General features: G+C 38.6%; 2 protein-coding genes across 3 annotated transcripts in view; one reads left to right on the top strand and one right to left on the bottom strand.

Moving 5' to 3' along the window:
* RPRD1A (regulation of nuclear pre-mRNA domain containing 1A) overlaps nt 1-11,605 on the top strand; it is a 54,193-nt gene extending 42,588 nt beyond the window's left edge. Inside the window, exon 7 of the mRNA XM_024580198.3 lies at nt 8,097-11,605. Within this exon, the coding sequence (XP_024435966.1) occupies nt 8,097-8,246 (150 nt within the window). The 3' untranslated portion in view covers nt 8,247-11,605. The remainder of the gene's footprint in view (nt 1-8,096) is intronic.
* Nucleotides 11,606-15,262: 3,657 nt separating this feature from the next.
* Nucleotides 15,263-21,392, bottom strand: C10H18orf21 (chromosome 10 C18orf21 homolog). 2 transcript variants are annotated; one of them, XM_024580600.4, is made up of 5 exons: nt 21,199-21,388; nt 21,095-21,117; nt 19,923-20,122; nt 18,203-18,402; nt 15,263-16,189 (listed from the first exon to the last, which is right to left on the bottom strand). In XM_024580600.4, exons 1-5 carry the CDS (start codon nt 21,273-21,275, stop codon nt 16,036-16,038), a joined length of 654 nt encoding a protein of 217 aa, XP_024436368.1. In that variant the 5' UTR covers nt 21,276-21,388; the 3' UTR covers nt 15,263-16,035. The 2 variants fall into 2 exon arrangements, with proteins under 2 accessions (XP_024436368.1, XP_053769297.1); XM_053913322.2 differs by lacking the exon at nt 18,203-18,402 and having other exon boundaries at nt 21,199-21,392.
* Nucleotides 21,393-21,753: the final 361 nt, after the last annotated feature.

Below are 21,753 nucleotides of genomic sequence, written 5' to 3'. Positions count from 1 at the left end.
CTCTGTCTTGGTTAGTCTTCAGTGAGTGTGGAGTATGGATTAGAATAATGAACTGAGAATTAGGTTCTAAAATTTACTGTGTGGACTTGAAGAAATTGTGTAGTTACAAGCCCATTTTTTCATCTTCCAAATGTAGGTGTTAAACCTAATTTACATCTGTATAAGCTTTAAAATTAACTTTTTCCCTATTCTAGTTGGGAGCTTCTAAGTACTTTAGTTTAATTCAGCTTATAAAAGCAATATGCAGAGTTTAAAATTTTCCTTGCCTTTCCCTCCCAAACTCTACCTACATAAAAACAATGTATGTTTATAATGGGTAACTGCAAAAGCAAAACAAAAACCCACTCACAAGTTTACATTAGTCACTGAAGACCATTAATATTTATGTATTTTGTTCCACTCTTCGTTGTTTTACATAGTTCTATACATTCAATTTTTATCATTTTAAAAAGTTTTTTAACATTGTAGCTAGCCAGCATTCATTCAATCTTTTCTTTCCTTCATTTACTTATTGAACCTATTGAAGGAAGTAAGTATATGTGGCAAATTAGTGGAGGATGTTTACTGTCAAGAATATTGAACATTATTTAATAAACGCTCTTACGCCTCTAGTCCCGTTCCTTCAGGACGCCATTGTGATTTATTGGCGGGGAGAATGTTATTGGTAGCTATACCCTGTAATTGACTTATCTGCTCATCACTTTTGAAGTAAGATTTGTGTCAGAACTACAAATTGTCTTTTTATATTTGCACATACCAGGTTTGTTCAAGCAAAATGTGAACCTCTTATGTAGTTAAACCAATCAAAATTTTAAGGAGAGCTTTATGTCATCTGTCAGGCTTAACTTCCTAAAGCAAGTATTCTTTGTAAAGCATTTCTCAGATCTGGTTTTGTTTAGACCAGGTTATGGAAAAAGTCACTGCTTCAGAGCAAAGCCTGTTTTATTCTTGGGATCTTTCTAAGAGTCATCACCTTATGCCTATATAAAGTAAATTGGGCATTTTTTAGGATTAATGAACTTGATACAATTTAAAATTGAGATAATTTACATACAATAAAATGAGCAAATACTAAGTAGGCAGCTTCAGTAGAGATAAATTTTGATTGTTAGATGCTAGAATATGTTTTATTTTCTAATTCCTAATGAGATTTTAGTTACCTTTTGACTTGGGAAAATGTATAGCTGAATGTTTGATTTTAAAGTGTGTATGTGTGTTCATGAAGCATCAGAAAGATCATTGAATACGAGAAGACCATGGGCATTCTTAACCTTTGAACTGCAACAGCTTTGAGGAGCGCACATATGCACACGTTTGCGTATGACTTCGTTGAATTAGGGCTGTCTCTCATACCATGGCTCACAGATGGACCTGTTGGCTCTTAACTAGTGCAAATAGAGTTGGGTCAGTGTTGTCTTCTTTCTTTGCTTAAAAACTTCCCACCGTCGATTACTACATTTAGATTCCCCTAACTGCATCAGTGTGCTAGGACTCAACTAGGCATCACTTCATGGGAGAAAGCATTGGTCATTTAGCTATTAGCATGGTGACATAGCTGGTATGAATAGTGTTAAGCTATCCTAGGTGTTCATTGAATGCTGGTTAAACCACAGCTGGATTTCTGTATCCAGCTCTGAGTTCCACATTAGTAAAAGGAATCAACTTAACACAATGTATGCAGAGGCAAGGGCCAGGATGGCAAAAGGAGTGAAAACAATGCCTTGAACAGTTAAAGGAAATGGGGATATTAGAGATCAGATGTGGGGATAGTCATGAGTTATGTGCTCTCTGTCTTCAGATTCTTTGAAAGCTATCAGAAGCGGCGGTCGGATTACATCAGGGCAGAAGGAACAGTGGATGTGTTACATGTGACGAGACCATTCTGTCAGTTAGAACTGCCTAATGTGAAAGGACTATTTAAGAAAGTAATGAGTTTCAGCCTCTTGATATCTGTATTTACAGCAAAGCTTAAACACAGCCCAGCCCCTCACAGATTAACATGAAACCTCACAGGACCTATTTACCTCAGTTCCTATTACCTGACAATCCTTTTCAGTTTTTTAAAAAATTACAGTGCATTCTAAAAAGCAAGAAACAGTCTGCAGATGTTTTTTTTTTAATGTGAAAAACAGACTCGTGTGACACAAAGTTTGGAATTACCAGACCAGAATCTAAAATAACTGATGAATATGTTAACTCTAATGTAAAAGTAGACACCATGCAAAACCAGACAATCAAACGCTAAAAATTAAAAGACACCAACAAATGAAGAGTACCTTTGATGGTCACTTCAATAGATTGGACACTGCTGAGGAAAATCTCAGTGAGCTAGATGATAGGTCAGTAGAAACTTCCCAAACTCAAATGTAAAAAAGAACAACAAAAAACCCCTAGAACATGCAAGAAGTGTGGGACAGTTTGGAAACAGGTACTTGGAATACCAGGAGAACAAATGAAACAGAAGAAATATTTGAAATAACAATGGCCAACCATTTCCAAAATTAATGACAACATCAAACCACCGATTGAGAAACTCAGATCACTAGGCAGGATACCAAAAAATCTTCAGTCTACTCCAAGGCATATTCAAAGTGCAGAAAACCAAAAACAAAGTGAAAAACTTGAAGGAAGCCAGAAGGAAGAAACATCTTACCTATAGGATAAAAAAGTACAGTGGACTTATCAGCAGGACCATGCGAGCAAGAAGAATGGGGCAAGAAGTGTTGAATGAAAACCACCAACCCAGAATTCTATGATATGTCCAGTCACACCACGAGTGAAGAATACAATACTGAGTTTGCTATTGTTGGAGGTAGTCAAGCGGTTCAAGGATGAGAATATGAGGACTAATGTTTGCCTAACTACATTCCCTATATAAACTATTAGCTCCGGAAGATGGTAGTGTGTATTTCAGTGATTTTTGAGGAATGTTACAAACTAGGTTCCACTCTTGCAGCTTCCCTTTGGATATGAGCACATTGAGGATTGGAGCAGGGATATAGCAAAGAAATTTATTTTTGCCCCCAAACAGCTGAGAAACTCTGATTTATGACCTGTAGAATGTGTTTCATGGGCCACCCAATTTGGGAAACACCAGCCTAGCTGACCTTTATGACCCTGAGATGGGGTAATTCTTTAGTAACTGGATAAGATAATGGATGCTAAAGGAGTGAGGGTTAAAGACCACACAAAAAATGAAAGCAATTTAAAGACAGCGCCACAAAAGTGAAAATGTGAATTTTGATTGTTCCAGGATTCCATGTAGGATATCACATCACATTTCTTTGTCATGCCTCAGACTATTCTTGGCTGTGGCACTTACCATACTTTCCATGTGTTTTATTATCTTGATAATTATGGGAATACGTCTCAGGAATTTTGTAGCATGTCCTGCAATTAAGATTTGTCTGATGTTTTTTTCACTGACTGGAGTTACATGTTTTGGGGAGGAATTCCAGAGGGAAAGTAGCATTTTCACCACATTTTGTTAAGGCTACTACATTCTATCAACATGAGTTAGCAGTGTTGATGTGCCCTTGATTGGCTGGCTGGGGTAGTGTTTGTCAGCTTCTCTACTGCAAAGTTTGTCTTTTTTTCCCCTTTTCATACTCTGGAAATAAGTTGCCGTGTGCAGTTCACATGTAAGGCATGGAAATCCATGAAATTTTTAAGTATGAAATGTTTTAAGTGAAACTTAAATAACAAATTATAATCTTTTATCTAATTCTCTTACAAGTATTTGGAGAGCAGATATTCTAAGTTGGTTGAGGATAACAACTGAGTTATTCAGATAATGGATGTAAACAGTATTGTTCTCAGCGGGTTGGATTATAGTCACAGCACCCAAAGTATCTGTTGAGAAAGCTACTATTTTCTCAAGGGAAAAAATGTTCAAAATTTTCCAAATATATACTCACTACTTTTTTCTTATTTTTTTTTCCACTTCTTAGCAATGGAAACATTTCTGCATTCTGCCCTTAGCCTACTTCTCTTCCTTCCTGTATGACTCCCAGCGGGGGAGGGAGGGAGGGAACACACCACCCTCTCCTACACACTGGAGTCACGGGGTGTGGTGTGCTACCATGGGTAATCCAGAAAATCACATTCAACGCAATTACATTTTTTAAAAATATTTTTCATTTTTATTTACAAGTTAATTTCAAAAGCAAACTAATAAACATGATCAAACAACCAAATAAATTTTTTCTGAAACTACAGAAAACAGTTTGATGGAATCGTGGCTGATGGTGGATGCACAGAAAAGTGGGGTAAGGAGAAGACAAAATGGTTGACAATGGAGGAGAAACACTGCCGTCTGTGTGCTCTCATAAACCTGATTGGCCCATACACATATCAGGGTTTTAGATAGACTGCTCATGATAAATCCCATGCTTTTATTTCCACCCCAGAATGCTAGAACCACATTCCCAAGTGTTTGAAAGTCTCAAGGATAACTCACAATTTCCATGCTGGAAACCACTGATTCCAGAGGAGTTTCTCCCATCTTAGCTGTCCCAGATAATAGCACCTGCATCCAGTCATTCATTGAGCCTGAAGTCTCATCACTCTTCACATAACCACACCCAAGCCCTACTGATTTTTCCTGCTCTACATTGTTTTTGTCTTTTGAATGAAGGTGCCAGTGTACACAATATAGTTTATGAAGTGCTCTATTACTCCTCTCTCACTTTGGGCTGTAGTCATTTCTCGGTTGAAGTAGACTAGCTGGGTTTCTTCCTCAGGTATATTCTATATTAGATCCACGTTAATCTTATCACAGCTTAAATGTGAGCGTATTTGGTAAGGGAATTCACTTTGCACTGTGCGCTATAGTAATAGTGAATTGCCATACACATACTATTCTCTCTGCTCTTTTATCTTGCTGTTTTTTCTTGCCTGTTGTGTCCTCCGTCCTTCTCACCTTTGAAACCCTTCCCTGAACTCCACCCTCCAATTTTTGTATGTCATAGAACACAGTTTTTGCCTCTGATGGAGGAACACAGCCTACTTACAACTTGCTAGCCCATTCAATTGTGTATTCTGTGTCAGGACTATGATTCATCTTTGTATTTCCAGCACAGTGACTGGCACATACCACAGTCGATGCTCTAATGTTTGCTGGCTGATGTATGAAGTCAGTTGAGACCTTTGAGTTCAGTATCAAATAACAGGATGCTATATTTCGAAGATGTAAAAAATACACAGTAAAAGCTAGAATTCCAGGTCAGAAGACTCAAACTGACATCTGAAGTGTTGGTATGTGAATAGAGAGGTGCTATGTTACATGCAGGTGATATATGGAAAGCAGTTATAAACTTTAATTTCTTTGGAATTGCTTTTGACCCTCTTGCCCATCACATTTGCTCATCACTGAGACTGTAATACTTGCATTAACAGATATCAAATTGGTCTTTCCAGAAAACCCAGTTAGGGTTGGGTGGAGAGTATTGTTTGAACTTGGTGTTTACTGCATCTGGAAAGACCAGCTCACTTTCTCCTTTATCCATGTGAGTCTTAGTTTTAAAGTTAATTTCTTACTAAAGTAACAGAACTTGGAATCCATTTCCCCATTATAAAAAATACTATTTGTGGTACTTCTGTTCTCAGACTAACTCACAAAGCCTTCCCCCTGATCCCTTTAACAGTTTTATTGGGATGTGATTCAATTACCATGTAACTTGCCCACGTAAAATAGACAGTTTTTTTCTTTATTGTATTCACCGGATTTTGGAACCATCACCATCACTACAATCTAGTAATGTTAGAACATTTTTGTCTACCATAAAGGAAACCTCTTACCTACTCTATACCACCTAACCTCAAGTCCTAAGTCTCATTTCTGTTTCTGTAAATTTTTCTATTCTTGACATTTGATACAAATGGAACCACAGTATATATGGTCTGTTTGGCTTATTTCATTCAGTATAATGTCAGGGGTCCTCCATGTTGTAGCATCTCAGTACTTCATTTCTTTTTATGGCCAAGTAATATTACACTGTAGGGATATACCACATTTTGTTTTTCTTTTGTCAGTTGATGGATATTTGGATTTTTTCCCACTTTTTGGTGCTTATCAATTACGTTGCTGTGAACATTGATGTATGAAGTTTTGTGTGGACATACATTTTTGGTTCTCCTTTGTATGTTCCTAAAAGAATTATTATTGGTCATATGGAACTCTGTATGACTTTTTGAGGAACTACCTAACTGTTCCCCACCTTGGTTAGACCTTTTTACATTTCCACCAGTGATGCAATTTAAAATTTTTAGGACTATAACCTGGATCATACAGTGAGGTTGTTATCAGGTTTCATCCAGTTATGTCTTCAGGCTAACATGAAGCAGTTTACCACAGCTATTTAAATCTCCTGTCTTTAAGATGAAAGTAGCAGAAAGCTTTCTGTGACAGTATCAGAAAGCTTTGACTGCTACTTTTGATCCTAATTTGGGAGAGTATGATTTCACAGGCTTATGAAGGGCAATCTCTTCTCATAGGATTATTGAGAGTATTAAATGAGGTCATATTTTAGTGCCTAGAGTATGAGAGATTTAATAAACAGCAGCTTTCATTTATGTTTACCATTTTTCATGTGTGTGCAGTGTATACCAGTTGGCCGAAGGCTTTTAATTGCCACATCATTTTAATCAAAGGATTATTAGAAATCTGAATTGAAAAACAGCTTATCCGGTTGCTAGAAATTAGGGTGGGCAGTAATGGCCACAAAAGACATATACGACATTTCTCAAAACACTTGGCCTCAAGAGAGGCAGAGAATAATTGCCTTTGGCACATTTGAATAGCATCGAGTATTTTGTGCTGACTACAGAGTGCTTATTCAAAAATGATTCAGCTAAGAACAGTGAGACAGACGGAGATGTGTCTTCTGAGGAAGAAACGTGCTAAATGTGGAGATGTGTAATGAGATCCAGCTGAGAAGTCTGCATCTGTGATGTGAAACACCCTGGTGCTTATCTTTTGTATGCCACTTGGAGCTGCTGTGCTGGAGTCTACCCGGTGTTCCAGTGTGTACCACTGGTGAAGGGGAAAAGAGAGGAGAAAAACCATGCCTTGAGATTATAGATCCCTATTAAACCCTCTTATTTATATTTCGTTGAACATCGCGATAGATGAGAAATGCAGCTGTGTAAGTCATGGCAAGGATTCACACCTCCCATATGTGCCCAAGTTATCCTTGACCTGTCCAGCTGTCAACTGTGCCTGCTTTGTCTGCCAGTGGGCCCAGTTCTACATGTGCTGGAACCCTTCTTTCCCTCATTTTCTTAGAGCAGTTGGACTGTAGACACTCCCACTACAGAGAATGGGCCATTCCTTGTAAGGCAAACATGATCTTGATTGGTTTCCGGTCTCCTTCCTTGGGCTCCAGTTTGCAGGGTTACCTAACCGTTTTTGTGCTATTGGAATTCTTTGGTGATATGGTGATGCCTTGGACCCCTTCTCAAGTGTTTTAAGTGTAGAAAGTAAAATAACATAGTATTACAAAGGAAAGAGGTTACGTTGAAGTAGTTATTGAAATAATAAAATTTGTACAATAATACGTGCTTCTATGTTGACACATTAAGTAACATTGAATGGTTGGTCTAATGACCATAATTTCAAAGCAGTGATAAACAATATTTCAAAATAGCTGTAAAACACTGTAATGTAATCTTGAAGCAACTGGTGTCTACTAGAGACAAATTCACAGGTACTGATAATACTCCTGTGGTTTGTTGCCAACATTCAAAATCAAAAACAATGTTAATTTTCAGTTTAGGTTTGTGAAAATAAATATGTAATTTGTCTTATGGAAGCTGAGGGGCACCGGAAAATCTTAATATGCTGAGGTTAAGAATATTAATATGTTAATCTTTTACACATGAAACAACAGCTTATGATTGTGGGTTTTCATAAGAATAATAGGGTTTACATACTTGCGTATTTCCAAAGTCCCTCTTTTGATCCTAAAGCTCACATTGTAATCATCTTTTCTTATTCAGCATTAACTGAATGTAGAACTAGAATTTATGCAGAGCATTAGCCAAATAGCACTTCTCTGAACTGCCAGAATCCTAATAAAAATCATTTGGTGTTACAGGAGTACAAGTGCAAGTTAGCCAGAGTTTCCCTGGTGCGCAAAGAACTCAGGTCCCGGATCCAGAGCCTGCCAGACTTATCTCGATTGCCCAATGTTACTGGCAGCCACATGCACCTGCCCTTTGCAGGGGACATCTACAGTGAAGATTGATGACCAGTCTCGTTCCATGGCCCAGGACTTTGCAGGAGATGGAGACAGGTTAGGTGGATAGTCCTGTAGTGTTATTTTTGTATATTGTTGAGAGTGACACTAACAACAACAACAAAAACGACAAGTAATTTATAAAATTGTTTAAAATGTTGCTTTGTTTACTATTTTATTGGTAAGTTAACATGACTTAGTTTAAACAAAGTGATGATCTCTGTATTAATAAGCTCACAAATAGTGATTATTTTCAGAAGATCTTTTGTAAATTTTTTTGATCCAGGGCCTTGTGAGAAATTCCATGTTTTTATTTCTTCATGTATTCTCAGATGCTTTTCTTTATTTTCATCAGTAATCACTGTATAGTATATAATTTCTAAAGGGTAAGATCTAATCAGGAGTTGGTTGAGACTTGATTATGGTATAGTTAGGACTTGATCGTAGAAGAGATTAAATGTTTCAACATAATCTTCACCCTTCTCCCTGACCAAAGTATCAGTTCTGTGCCTCTCAATACCTTTGACTCCTTATTCCTTAGAGGCCAGTAATTTAACGCTAAACGTGGATGTCATTTTTAGAGTCAGATCAGAGCTTAGAGAATGTTGCCACAGTAGCACCATAGGGGTCCATTCCAGCTGCCAGAGTAGAACAAGAGGAGTGTTAAATAGGGACCCCCTTGATTAAACTGTTTAAAAACAGTTAATTAGGTTAATATGGAATGCTTGGGAAATGTTGTAAATTTTGACATTCTACCAAGAGGACAGCTTTCATTCTGGAACTGATTTCTGTCTGTCGGATCAGTCTCCTTTTAATATAAGTGATCCCTTTAACATAAAGCCATCTCTGGGATTAAGAGAAACAAAATAATGATACTTTTATTATTCCCATAGCCTTTAGCTTTAAAAACTATGACATTTTTAGCTCTAACATCTCAAGGACACAACGTTCATTCATGTTCAGTAACGTAGCCTGGAGCATTTGTAACGTTTCCGCAAGGTTTGGAAGACTGTGTGTCTGGAAACCAAGCAGTGCTGCACTACAGGGTAGACCTGGTGAAGACTCTATTTGTATATTTAGAACCACCACAACAGCGTACTTTCACCTTTTTTAACCCTGTGTGTTAGAGCGCTTGCATGCTCTCCTGCTTTCTTCTTAAATCACATTGTTAAGCTATGGATTTGAACTCAGTGATGACTTAGGATAAACAATTTTTTATTAATTACTTTACATATTAGACATTTTTCTTTTCATTGTAAGCAGATTTAAATTAGATAGTCAATAAAACATCTTTAATCCCACAAGCCAGTTATGTCTCACTAGTCTGAATGGCTTCACTCTTTCTTCCTCAGTATTTGAGATTATAGTTAAAATGAATTTATATGTGAAGGAGAATGCAAATATTTATTTTTAATAGCTAATAGTTCTGGAAACAGTGCTTTTTAACAGTGTGACCTCTCTCCAAAACAGACACATATAAGTGGTTCCCATTCATATATGGCTTATAGTCCAAAGTTTTTTAGTCACCTTTTGAGAGTTGGGGCACGTTTCCTCACAGAAACCATTGTGGTTAGGCTCCCTGTGCACACCACCACAGGAAACTCACCTGGGAAGCTAATGCACTTAACCATGGATGTAGTTCATATGGACATAAACTAGTTGACACATTATTAATAGCAGTTAATAGTAGATCCCGACCAGCATTTGTAACGTTCTAACAGCACTCTGAGGAAATGGTGTGCACCAGCCAGACTCACACATAGGGGAGCGTGTCTGGTGAGCCTCTGTCCATCCGTGTAGGATACGTAAGAAAAAGATTCAGCTTGGCGGGTGTGTGTAACAAATGCACAATTATAAAAACCTCGTTATATCTGTTATAAAAGTATATCATGTAAGTTTTTTTGTTAAAGTGAAAGCAAAAACTTGTATATTAATTTATTTTCAACATCTTAACCTATTTATGATATGCTAAAATGGTGATTTGTTTGTTCAAACTATTTTTTTTCCATTTAAAACTAATTTATAAACTGTACTCCTGGGAGAATTTGAACTCTACTAGAAGTTTGTTGAAATATTTTCACCATTTAAGACAGACTTCTGACTTAGATACTGATTTTAATGCCAGTATCTGCTCTAAATATTTATTATAAAAATGCATTATTTTTTTAAAGAGCTTGATGCAATTTGTGATAAGTGATAGTACTCAACCTGAACCCTACCCCCAACCCCACCCTTTGACCAACCGTCCTCAAACCTTCGGTTGTTGGTTAATTCACTAACTGTGAACACAAATGATACGGTGTGGTTTAGAAGTTACATTTTCAGCCTTATGATCCTTAACGTGGTAAGCCTTAGCAGTAAATAGTCTTCTTCTCTAAAAGGCAGAGTACTTCTCAAGAAATGGGGTTAGGTGGGGGTATTGTAATACCGAATTCTAAATCATGAGCATTTTCTCCACTGTGCATGTGAGGCAAACCATGCATCTCTGAGTGCAGTTTGGCCTGGCCCCTCAAAAGAAAAGCATATCGCCACACCTGCAGTAGGGGTACCATGGCTTGAATGGACACCATCACTCTTTTCTCCACGAACAGTGCAGACAGCTGTCTGGAGTGGCAGTTTGAACAGATTCCCTGGCATTCCCTCTGCTCCTTCCATCACTACAGTAAGTAAAAGAACCATATGGGGGAACCTGGGAGTCTGAGAAAATCAACTGTGCTCAGCAGCCAGCCTCCCCTCTAGGAAAACTAGCCCAGATGCAGCTATTTTGGTACCTTTCCTCACATGCACTCTGAATCAGGGTTTTTCTATAAGAACTCCTTCAGAATAAGCAAAAGCTGGGATGACCCAGTCATCTTGGTTTGCAAAATTAAAAGAACAAAACTAAGTTGTCAGTTGTCACTGTTGATGAGCAACTCATCTGTTAGTTATCGAACTGGTTCTATCTTTCGAATGAAAAAACTCAAATACAAATTAATTGGGAAAGTTAGAATGTCCTTTCTGAAATTTCCATTGTAGAAATTGATATTATATGAAATAACATAAGCTACTAAACTGCTTTGTATTCTATTAAGAAATAGCTCCTAAAGGTATACTCTTGTTTCATAGCTGTTGCACTATATGAACGCTTTTTCTTTTAAGTGTAAACCCAGTTCTCTGTGTAGAAAGGGAGCATTGAGTTACCTACTGAATCTACGTATGCAGAGCATTTGCTGCCCTCTGTAATCCCAGCCATCCACACGTGAGTCTGTTCTGAGGTGGCAGTAGCACATGGGGAGATGAAGTTTCCCTGTTTCTTTACCCCTGTTTGTTTGGCTGTATCTGATGACAATATAAGATGTTCTTAATAAAGTTTTATGTTCTTTTTGAAATGTGTAGATTATTTTGGTGAATCTGATTAATTGGATATGGGATAGGGAAGGGAGGAAAGTATTGGAAGTATTCAGCAATATTATGGTGGGGAAATGGCTGAAGGAGATTCCTTTTGCTTGGCCAGTGGGTCCCAAACTTGAGGCAACCCCCTGGAATCACCTGGAGAGCTTATTAAATGCAGATTGCTGGGCCCCACCGTCAGAGCTCTGGGGTAAGGCCTAATAGTTTACAGTTCTAACAATTTGATGCTGATGTCACTGGGTTTAGGGACCACATTTTGACAACCTGCTATAGACCAACATTTGAAGTGCATGACTTGCTTCATGGTTTAAGATTTCAGGCAGTTCCAGGCGACAAGCTAATAAAGTACGGGTTTTGCAGTTCATTATGGGCAGAGAACAAGATGAAATCTTCTGTGAATTACTCAGTAGTGCTTAACTGCTTTTGCGTAAACAGTTCACCTAGTACCTCAAACTCCTTCTTTGGAGAACAAGTCCTCTCACCAGACCTTGAATTTAAGGCAGAATTGGGGAATACTAGAAATCTGGGAATCTCTGGCAGTGTTTGCCAAACTCCCTGGATAAGACTCACTTGGGACATTTGCAAAAGGGCACATACCAACTGAATCAGAACTTTCTGATTTGTACCATCTAGAAATTCTAGGAGATTCAGTCTGCTGGCCCTTGCTCTGGTTCTCTATTCTTGGATAGGTGGATTATTTAGCTCTATACCCTGTAAATGTAATTTCAAAATACTGAAACAAAAGCCCAAAATATGGATACTTAGCTCCATTACCCAACCTTCACACAAGCTTGTGTGTTTTCCTAAGTTCAGAATGAAATGAGAAGTGAAACAATCTGAAATGACTGATCTAATGATTTCTCTGTAGAGTTTATATATTTAAAAGTTAAGGATTTGAAGACATACTTTGAATATTATAAATTATATGTCTACTTAATGTGTATGTGTGTGTAACTGCATATTAAAGTTAGTAAGAAAATGTCTGAAGACTGATAGGCCGAAAAGATATAAAAGATTTTATGTCAAGACAAGGTTAAAGGACTTAAGACTGAACTGAATATATATTAAAAAACTATATATTTTAGACACTTGTACCATTGTATTCTCTTTTGTTTGTTAACTTTAATGACAATAAATAACTGTACCCATGATTTATAACCAACCTTTTGGGATGCCAGATTTATAAAAGTATGTTGATTTCAAACTTCTGCTAGTGTCCATCCTTGAGAAAGATAAAAAATAATGTGGAATTACTCCAGAGAAACTTGTGTATATAAATCTTGTACTTAGAATATGGATTAAGCCATTACAGGAAGACCCACCTAAGGCTGGAAGGACCCCTTGTGCATAATTTTGGAAATTGAACCACTTGGATTTTATGCACTTCATGAAGTGAATTCATAGATCAAACTCCCCTTAATCTCCAGTACCTACACACCTCCTCAAGAAAGCAGTCACCAAAATCTTATCACTTCTTAGAAAACCAAACTGTTTTGAACATGAACTTAAAAACAACTGGAGTGAAGATATATTAGACAGTTGTCAATATTGTTAAAGATAAATTATTCTAACATTCGCTAAAAATGTATGGAAGACTTTATTCAGACTTTTGTGGTAGGTAGCAAGACTATCCCAATAGGGGAGAAAGATGGGGCTTAACTCCCAATACGCCGGACATCTTGGGGTTTATAGCCAACGAGCAGGATGAGGGTCTACATCCCCGGGTCAGTGGATGTAGAATTACAAAGAGGAGACATCAAGGGCAGGGGAATTCTTGCTAAACTGACTTAACGTGATTGTGGCTGAAGGTGGTCATGTGTAAAGGGGAGGGGAATTCTCACTAAGCTGGCTTAGTAGGATTCTTAATGAAACTGGGTTAGGGAGGCAACCACAAAAGAGGGCTCAGGGAAGCCTGTCTAAAGTCTGGGCAAGACGAGAGTCTTTGTCAATATGATCACAACAAATACGTTTGTACAAATACCTCAGAACAAGTGGCCTACCTCATTAGTGAGGCACATTCAAAGGACGGCCACCATAGAGTAATGCTGGATTTTGTTATTCATCTCATGGTTTTATTATTGGTGTTGATATTCATATTTGTACAGATTTTAAAATCAACTATGATAATAGCATATATTGCTTGAACACTTTGAATATGCCATCCACTCTAGGTGTTTTTCAATGTACCATTTTATTGAGTCCTCATAGCATCTTTATTTTACATATAAGGAAACAGACTCAGACACAAGTAATTCTTAGTCAAAATTAAAGAATTTTAATTAAAGGAACAATTGTATAACCAAACTACTAAAGAAGAGATACTACAGTATCTCCTCCTTGAAGTGTTAAAATATTCAAGTAATTTGGTAATACTAAATTTTAGATATGAGAATTCAGGATTTTTAAGGATTTATCTTTTCCAGTTCTGCCTCTGGAGTGGTCTAGTGTAGCAATACCATTTCTATCCCTCAGTAGTAGAATCCCCAACATCCCATTTCTGGCATTACTACTAATTTTTGCTTAAAAGTAGCAGAGTTTCTGGAGAATTGACTGCTCAGATTTTTTTTTGTCCATGTTATCTTTTAATTGTTGAATTTTAAGAGTTGTTTGTAATTCTGGATATGGCTCCTTAACAGATACATGATTTGCAAATATTTTCTCTTATTTTCACTTTTTTGATGGTATCTCATTTGAAACATACAAGTTTTTAATTATGAAGTCCAGTTTATCTAGTTTTTCTTTTGTTGCCTGTGCTTTTGGTATTATATCTAAGAAACCATTGCTTAATCCAAGGTTATGAAGATTTAGTCCTATGTTTTCTTCAGAGTTTTATGTCCACACAATAATTTTAATATTCATTTAGAGATGCCCAGAGATCCTTCTGCCAAACAGAAGACAAGAGCACATGGTGTCCTCCCTTTGAATTGAGGTAATGTAAATAGCTCCCACATAAGGTTTCCTACTTTTACTACTACTTATTTACGTCCCCGTCATGTGGCTGGAAAGGATGTTAGTTCTAAATCTAACTAGTGTGAACTAATGGGCTAAGGAATTTGAATTTTCAGAGCTTGAACTAGGTGCTGGGGGCATAACTCAGATCACCCAGACATGCAGACAGCTATGGGAAGTTAGGGACACAGTCAGAAACAGTGAACTACAGGGTCACTAGCACTGTAATCAGAGTGGCCTTCGTATTGCAGTGGGGTTGGAGTAGACAGCATTTGCCGAAACCAGGTAGGTGCAAAGGCCTACAGCTGGCAAGAAGGCATGTTCTGAGAACTGCAAAGGGCTAACTATGACTGGCTAAGTGAATAGAAGAGCAGAAAGAGTTCAAGAGGAACACATGTTCCAGTGAGGTTAGCCAGAGAGGCAAGGTATCGATTGTGACTAAAGTATTAGGCTAGATGCTGTGGACGTAAAGGGAAGGCCCAGCTCCCGCAGCCTGCAATTCAGTCTAAAGTTCAGAATGATGACCCTCACCATCCCTCTTTGATGCTGACACTAATAAGTGTAATTTTGCTTCACACAACTACAAGACCAACTTGTTAGTAACCTTGGCCTCTCACAGTTTACCATGCCCTAATGGGAGAAAGGTAAGTTTTAAACTTGTAGCAACAGAGAGACTAGGAAACACATTATAGTTTAAAGTATCTAAATTATTTATTTAAATTTGTAAAAAATAGGTTGAATACAATTCTTGTCCATCATTTAAAAAAAGTGTATGTGTTCCAGAGAAAGTTTAAGACAGCCAAACTATTATACTACGTTCTATTCTAGTGTAACTTTTAGACCTAGAAATAATAAATTTTAGACTTCACCAGAGCAAATGAAAGGCCATGATGTATGGTGAATTATTACTAAAGGAACAACAGAAAGTTATAAAAATGAAAAATTTTGTATTTGACCGAATCATCTACAATCAAGAATATTTACTTTTGCATGCAAATAGGAATAATGTTCCAATTTTACTAATATACAATTATGCAGACAATTGTAGGAAAACAAGAACACGTGTACTTGATTGTTTTTCCAAATTAGCATTATAGATAATTTAGAAAGGAGTAGACCCTCTCATACAGGTCTGAAATCCCTTATGAAAGAAAAAGGCAAATACTGAAAGCTTAATTAAGGAAGGAGAAAACAGTACAACCACTCAATGGCCATATATAACCTCTTCACTACTTACAAGGACCTGTCATCTATTTGTGATTCTCAGAACCACACTGTGAGGTAGGCATGCTTTATTCATTCTAATGGGGCACTTTCTCCATAAACATTGAAGAATGCCAAGGAAACTTTGCTTTTGGACCCTAGTTGTCATGCATGTAAAGAAAAAATAAAAGTTTTTAAAAAGCTGTTTTCTAACTTTAGTTTCAAAAATTGCATTAGACGTTTCTTAGTCCATGGTTTACAAAGAAGATAAGAAATTTCTAAAGTCCACCTTTGAATTCTTTTTGGATTCACTCTGACTAAGCAACATTTTTAGTTGAGAGAAGTGTTTCTTTGTTTTGGTCACATTTTTTGAGGAGCACAGGGGTGTTGATTGTCCAGATGTAGGTGTTCTGAAAAGAAACAAAACCACACTCAGGAATAGCGACAAATGGTAATTTAAAGTTCTTCCTGCTTAGCCTAAATTGCTGCTACTAGACACGTTTTCTACTTTTCTTCATCATGGCCATATAGGAGCAGTGGCTCTTCCCATCAGTCATTCCCCAGAACCTCCTCACTAAATAGGCTACAAGCAACATTTAGTCTGTTGGGTGGTCTGGAAGCTTCTATCACACCTGAAAGGCTATAAAGTGTCATCAGGTTTGAGTCCCTTTAAGCCTGACATCAAGATTCATGACAGTGCTAAGCAAGGACTCTGAAAACACACTTCGTCACAGCTCAAGACCACTTCCTTCCTTAAAAGTGAAGAATCTGCCCTGGCTGGTGCAGCTCAGTGGATTGAGCACCGGCCTGCAAACCAAACACTGGTTCGATTCCCAGTCAGGGCACATGCCTGTGTTGTGGGCCAGGTCCCCAGTATGGGGTGTGGAAGAGGAAACCACACATTGATGTTTCTCTCCCTCTTTAAAAAAAAAAGAGAAAAGAAGAATCCCAACCTACACATGTGGTGCCATTCCACTGTATCTTCCCCCAGAATGTAAGCTCCACAGGACAGGCACTTTGTACTGTTAATTGCGTAATCCAGTGCTTTCTAACAGGGCTGGGCACAGAGGAGCCCTCTAAATATGCCCGCTCAATAAATGGTTCTCCGTCTGGTATGTGTATATTTATGCCTCATTCTATTTTATTCTCTCCAGTTGGGTTCCATCCCCCAGACCCCTATTTGGGTAAGCCCGATCCCTCTTCTGCCTCCCCATCTATAAGATAATTGTAAAATATCTTTGTCATCCCTGCATATGTCTAAGAAGCACCCTGGTCTAAATTCAAGTAAATTATTTTACATATATCAAATTTTCTTTTATCTACTTTTATCCAATAAGTAGAAACGTCCATGATGAATTCCTATCATACCAAATATAAAAACAATTAAATCAAGAATATAGAGAAAACTGGACTTGAAATTTTAATTCTTAACCAATAAATCCAATACTTAAAAAATCAATTCAGTAAGCAGAGATAATACAGTCCTTCCTGAATTTTGTTATTTATGTTCAAGAAACTACAAGACTCAGTTTCTCTTTTGTAACAAATGTTCAAAAACTCCTTTCACAGTTTCTATGGAATTAAATGTACTGACTATAATAACTCAGTATCAAGCATTACTAAAAATAAAACGTGCCCATTATATTTACTTTGGTTATCACTTGACAAATCCCTATTCAGTTAGATTCCTACAGGCATTTCTGTTAGAGGAAATAGCAAGAACAAAGGAGCAGGAAAGTAAATTGTGAGCTGTTCAGTTTTGCTGACACAGGATGAATTAGGACAAAGAAAGATAGGCAGACAGACAGGTCCCAGACACTGAGGGCTACAAAGCCCGGCCGCAGCGTTTGGACCACATGGGACAGAGTGCGGTGCTTCTAATCAGAGCTATGCTTCAGGAAAATACCAGACTGGAAAGGTTTAAACAGGGAGACTCAACAAAAGGTGAGTGAAGACCTGAACAGATGGCAGCAATGGGGAGAAAAAGGAGAGCAGACGTAAACACCACAAAGGTGTAGAGTAGCTAGAAACTGGTGGCTAACTGGACAAGGACCACAGTAGCAGTTAACTGTACTCGCCATTTCAGGGCAGAATGTCTAGAAGGGCATGTTTATTCAGTAAATAAGGAACTTAGGGAGGGTGGGCAGGTTTGAGTAATTAGCTTTGTAGGTGGATGAAGAGGTTGTATTTGGCAGGCCCCTGGGAACAGGGAGAGGTTGGAGGTAGAGGAATATGCCCGAAAGGCATGCAGAGATGAGAATGGAAGATATGGGAGTATATGAAGGTAGAGAAAAAGAGGGTATGGAGGAAAAAGGGAGCCGAGACCTGAGCTGCATGGCAAGTTTATGGAGTGTACGTGCAGAGGAAATCAGAATACTCAGGAGTTAACACTGGCATTCAAGTAACTTAATGAATTAAGATACCTGAAAATCAACGCTGGGCTCTTGCCTTTGGAACCAGACATTCTATGATTTAAGTTTGTGGAACTGAGAGTCCTCCTTTCTGGTGTCTTCAGGCTGGGTTTACTCGTAGGAGTGGTAGGACTGCTCTTCAACGCTGACAGAAAGCTTCTACTTTTACCATGATGTTTAACTGTTTTGTTGCATGTTTTACAAGTAATCAACTACCATAAGAAGAAGAAATATTTGGTGTGATTTCTCTTATCATTTACTCCAATAAAGTACATGTTCATAAATTCTTATATGCAAGGGAGCAGACCAGGTACTACAGGTAAGTAACAGTGATCTCAGGGAGCTTGCAATCCAGCAGCAGGAATCAGACAAAACACAAATGTAAAATGAGAAAATCTCCAATAAAAAATTAATGGCTAAACATTTGTATTTCATTTAAAATGCCTTTTAGAGATAACAAAATCTCTCCTTTCCCAGAGTAAACCCATGTTGAGGGGCAAAGGAGGAGACTGGGAATGATATAACACCTGGATGGTGCTTCATTATAGCAGTAGAATTTAACATTTTTTGCAGATGAACTCCAAGCAGCAGACATTTAATATTTTTTTGCAGATGAACTTCCCAATAAAACATGGCAAAATACTACTGAAAATGTAAGCGACTCCTTCAAATCCTTAGTGATTCTGTAAACATAGGTCTAAAGTCACTTATAAAACCCATCAAATCAATTTTCACAATCCCATACTTCATTAGGTCTACAGGTTGGTTTCTTTTCAGGATTCATTTTTCAAGAAATGGTCCATTTTCTAGCTAAATGCCTTTGTTTGCGTAGCTGACTCATAATGCTCAGGATTCAACCCAGGCCTCAACGAGATGACTACAGATTAGCTTAGCTGCGAAGTACTCTGATGTTCATGAGCAGATGAAAATGAAAATGGAAGATCTGCATGTATCAAAGGTCTGTGTAAGTTGCTTTATATTCTTTGAAGAGGCTGGATATAGATTAAATAGTCAATTTTATGACAAAGCAAAATGCATTTACTGGTCCAATACTGGTAAACTCCTAAGGATGGCTGTTCCAGTCCAAGTTACCACTAACTGGAATCTTGGGCCGGACATCAGCTGTCATAATGCCCAGGGCCCAGCACAGCGCCTGGTAATGATGTATCTATACTGGTCTCTATGTAATAAACCAGAAGTAATTTGATTTTGGTGTTTTATTCCATTTTATATCCCCAGTACTCAGCATCATTTGGCATAAGATAGACCCTCAGTAAAGGTTTAATGCATAACATAAGATGTATTTACCATTGTTGGACTTACATACATACATGGAGGAGGGGATGACCGGAGAAGTGACGCTGGTACCTAACAAATAAGCTACTGTTGTTTGGAGAAAAGGACCATGAACTGAAAAAATAATTTAGTGGTAGCTGCAGGTCGGGTGATGTCACATCGGTTCAGCTCAAGAAACCCTCAAATTCATAAGAATAATTGTGCTCAGCAATGAGATCTGAGAACAAGTGAGAGCTCATGATACTCGGTTTTCAGTAACTGTGAAAAGCAAAAACAGGCTGTACTCTTGCTGACACAGTGGTTGCTAGGAAAAAGTTAGGTATGTATTTTGACAGTCTCAATACAGTACTACAAACTTCTGAGTAATGTTCAGGCTGATTCTTAACCTCATTGTAAGTGAAAGAAAAAAATTCTAGTTTAAGAATTGAAATCTTACCAGTATACTTTTGGAGTTTTTGTACTTTTCCAAAATTTTGGCTTCTTTAAAACTGAGTGCATAATTTCTTGCTTCTCGATTAAGAAGTTTCTGTATTCTGGGTGTCAGTTTGCGTTTGGGTTTGAGGCGCACCCGAGAATTATCCAGAATCAGCAACTGGAAACAGTATGGACATGTTCCTTCAAAAGTGCTTTTAGCATCTAAAATTATACAAATGAAATTCACGATCCAACAAATTAGAATATTTTGTTACCTCAAACACACTGCCAATACTATAAATGTAAAAAAGGGTATATATTTAATATAAGCAGATACATATTATCCTTAAGCAAACCCAAAGCATAAGAATTTATTAAAAGATAAGTGGCAATAGTTTGTTTTGCACAGCACTATATCCATTCACTCCTTTTAACAACAGACAGATAATCAATCCCTCACTCTTGTTGCTCATTACTTGTACTAGGTAAAAAAAAGCTGTATGTCTCACGTATTTTACAAACACATTTATCATTAAATAACAAAATTACTGTGACTTTGTTTCTTTTTTAAATAGCACAATTTTGTAGTTTGTGGTCTGGGCTTTGTTTGCAATTACGCTGTTATTGAGTCAAGGATGGCCCCAAAGGTTTGAGGCTGATTAATTCTAAAGAGGAGTTTTTATTTGCTGAAATGGGAAGAAATGTGTTGCGGGGTAAAGCTCAGGTTTTAGCCTGATACTCAAAAGTTGTCCAGAAGGCATCTGAGTATCAGTCTAGAATTCGGGGGGAGAGGTCTGGACTAGGGATATAAACTTGGAAATCGTCAGTATACAGAATTTAAAGGCCATGAGACTGGGTGAAAAACTGTCACCAAGGAAGTGAGTGCAACTAGAAAAGAGGTCCACGGGTGGAGTCCGGGGACACTCCGGCATTTACAGGGATTGGGGAACTGAGTAGGAACGAGTAAAGCAGATCAAGTCGTATTGGCCAATGAGGTAGGAGATGACCTGGAAGTCAAGTAAGGAAACCATTTCGAGAAGACTGATCAATGTGTCAAATGCCGCTAACACGTCAGGCAAGTTAAGGCACATTCAGCTCTGCGCGGGGGTTAAGAGGGTAGTGGGTCGATCAGGTTTCTCGTTTGGATCGTCCTGACTGCTATGCGGATGGAGGGGTGCGGGGCGTTCTCCCTACCGTGCGACGAACTGTAGGCCCAGCTGTAAAACAGAAAGAAACTCGTGAGGAACGAGGGAACGCCTCGCCGCTCGCCTCCCGCACCCCTCCCGGCCGGGTCTTACAGGAGATAGCGGGCCTGGCCCGGGCAGCAGTCTTGCAGTTTCCGCGCCGCGGCCTCCAGGTAGTGCTTCTGTCTCATCGCACCGCCGCCCCACGCCGTTAAGACCCAGTGACCGGAGGAGACTCCGGAAGCTGGGTTCCCGGCGGGGCGGACTCGCAAGTCAGGATCCAAGCTCCCTCCGGAAACGGACGCCCTAGATGAGGAGTTCCGGTTTCTTGTGCGTCGGTCCCGCCCCCCGGCCCCGCCCACGGCCCGGCACACGTTCTCTCCGGACCCGAGCCTGGGAGGAACCGCTTGACCCGGTCGTTTTAGCGACGTAACGAGCAGTGTGTCCCACGGTTCCTCTGTCTTCTTCTCCCGCTGTCCTCTTCTCCGATACCCGTGTTGTCATTTCCTCAGCCCCTGTGGACCTCTAGATTCGGGAGCTGGGGTACTGACTTTGGCCGAGGCCGCTGGGTGCAGGGCCTCGAGGAGACCTCCAGGCCAGCCAGCTCGAGGCACGTGCACAAGAAAGCTTTTTTTCCACCCCCTCTCTCTTTCTGTTTTTAATTCAAGT

The sequence above is a fragment of the Desmodus rotundus genome, chromosome 10 (genome assembly GCF_022682495.2).
Source record: "Desmodus rotundus isolate HL8 chromosome 10, HLdesRot8A.1, whole genome shotgun sequence".
NCBI classification, from domain to species: domain Eukaryota; kingdom Metazoa; phylum Chordata; class Mammalia; order Chiroptera; family Phyllostomidae; genus Desmodus; species Desmodus rotundus.
The sequence above is the reverse complement of the archived record's forward strand: the minus strand, read 5'-3'. Positions and strand labels throughout refer to the sequence as shown.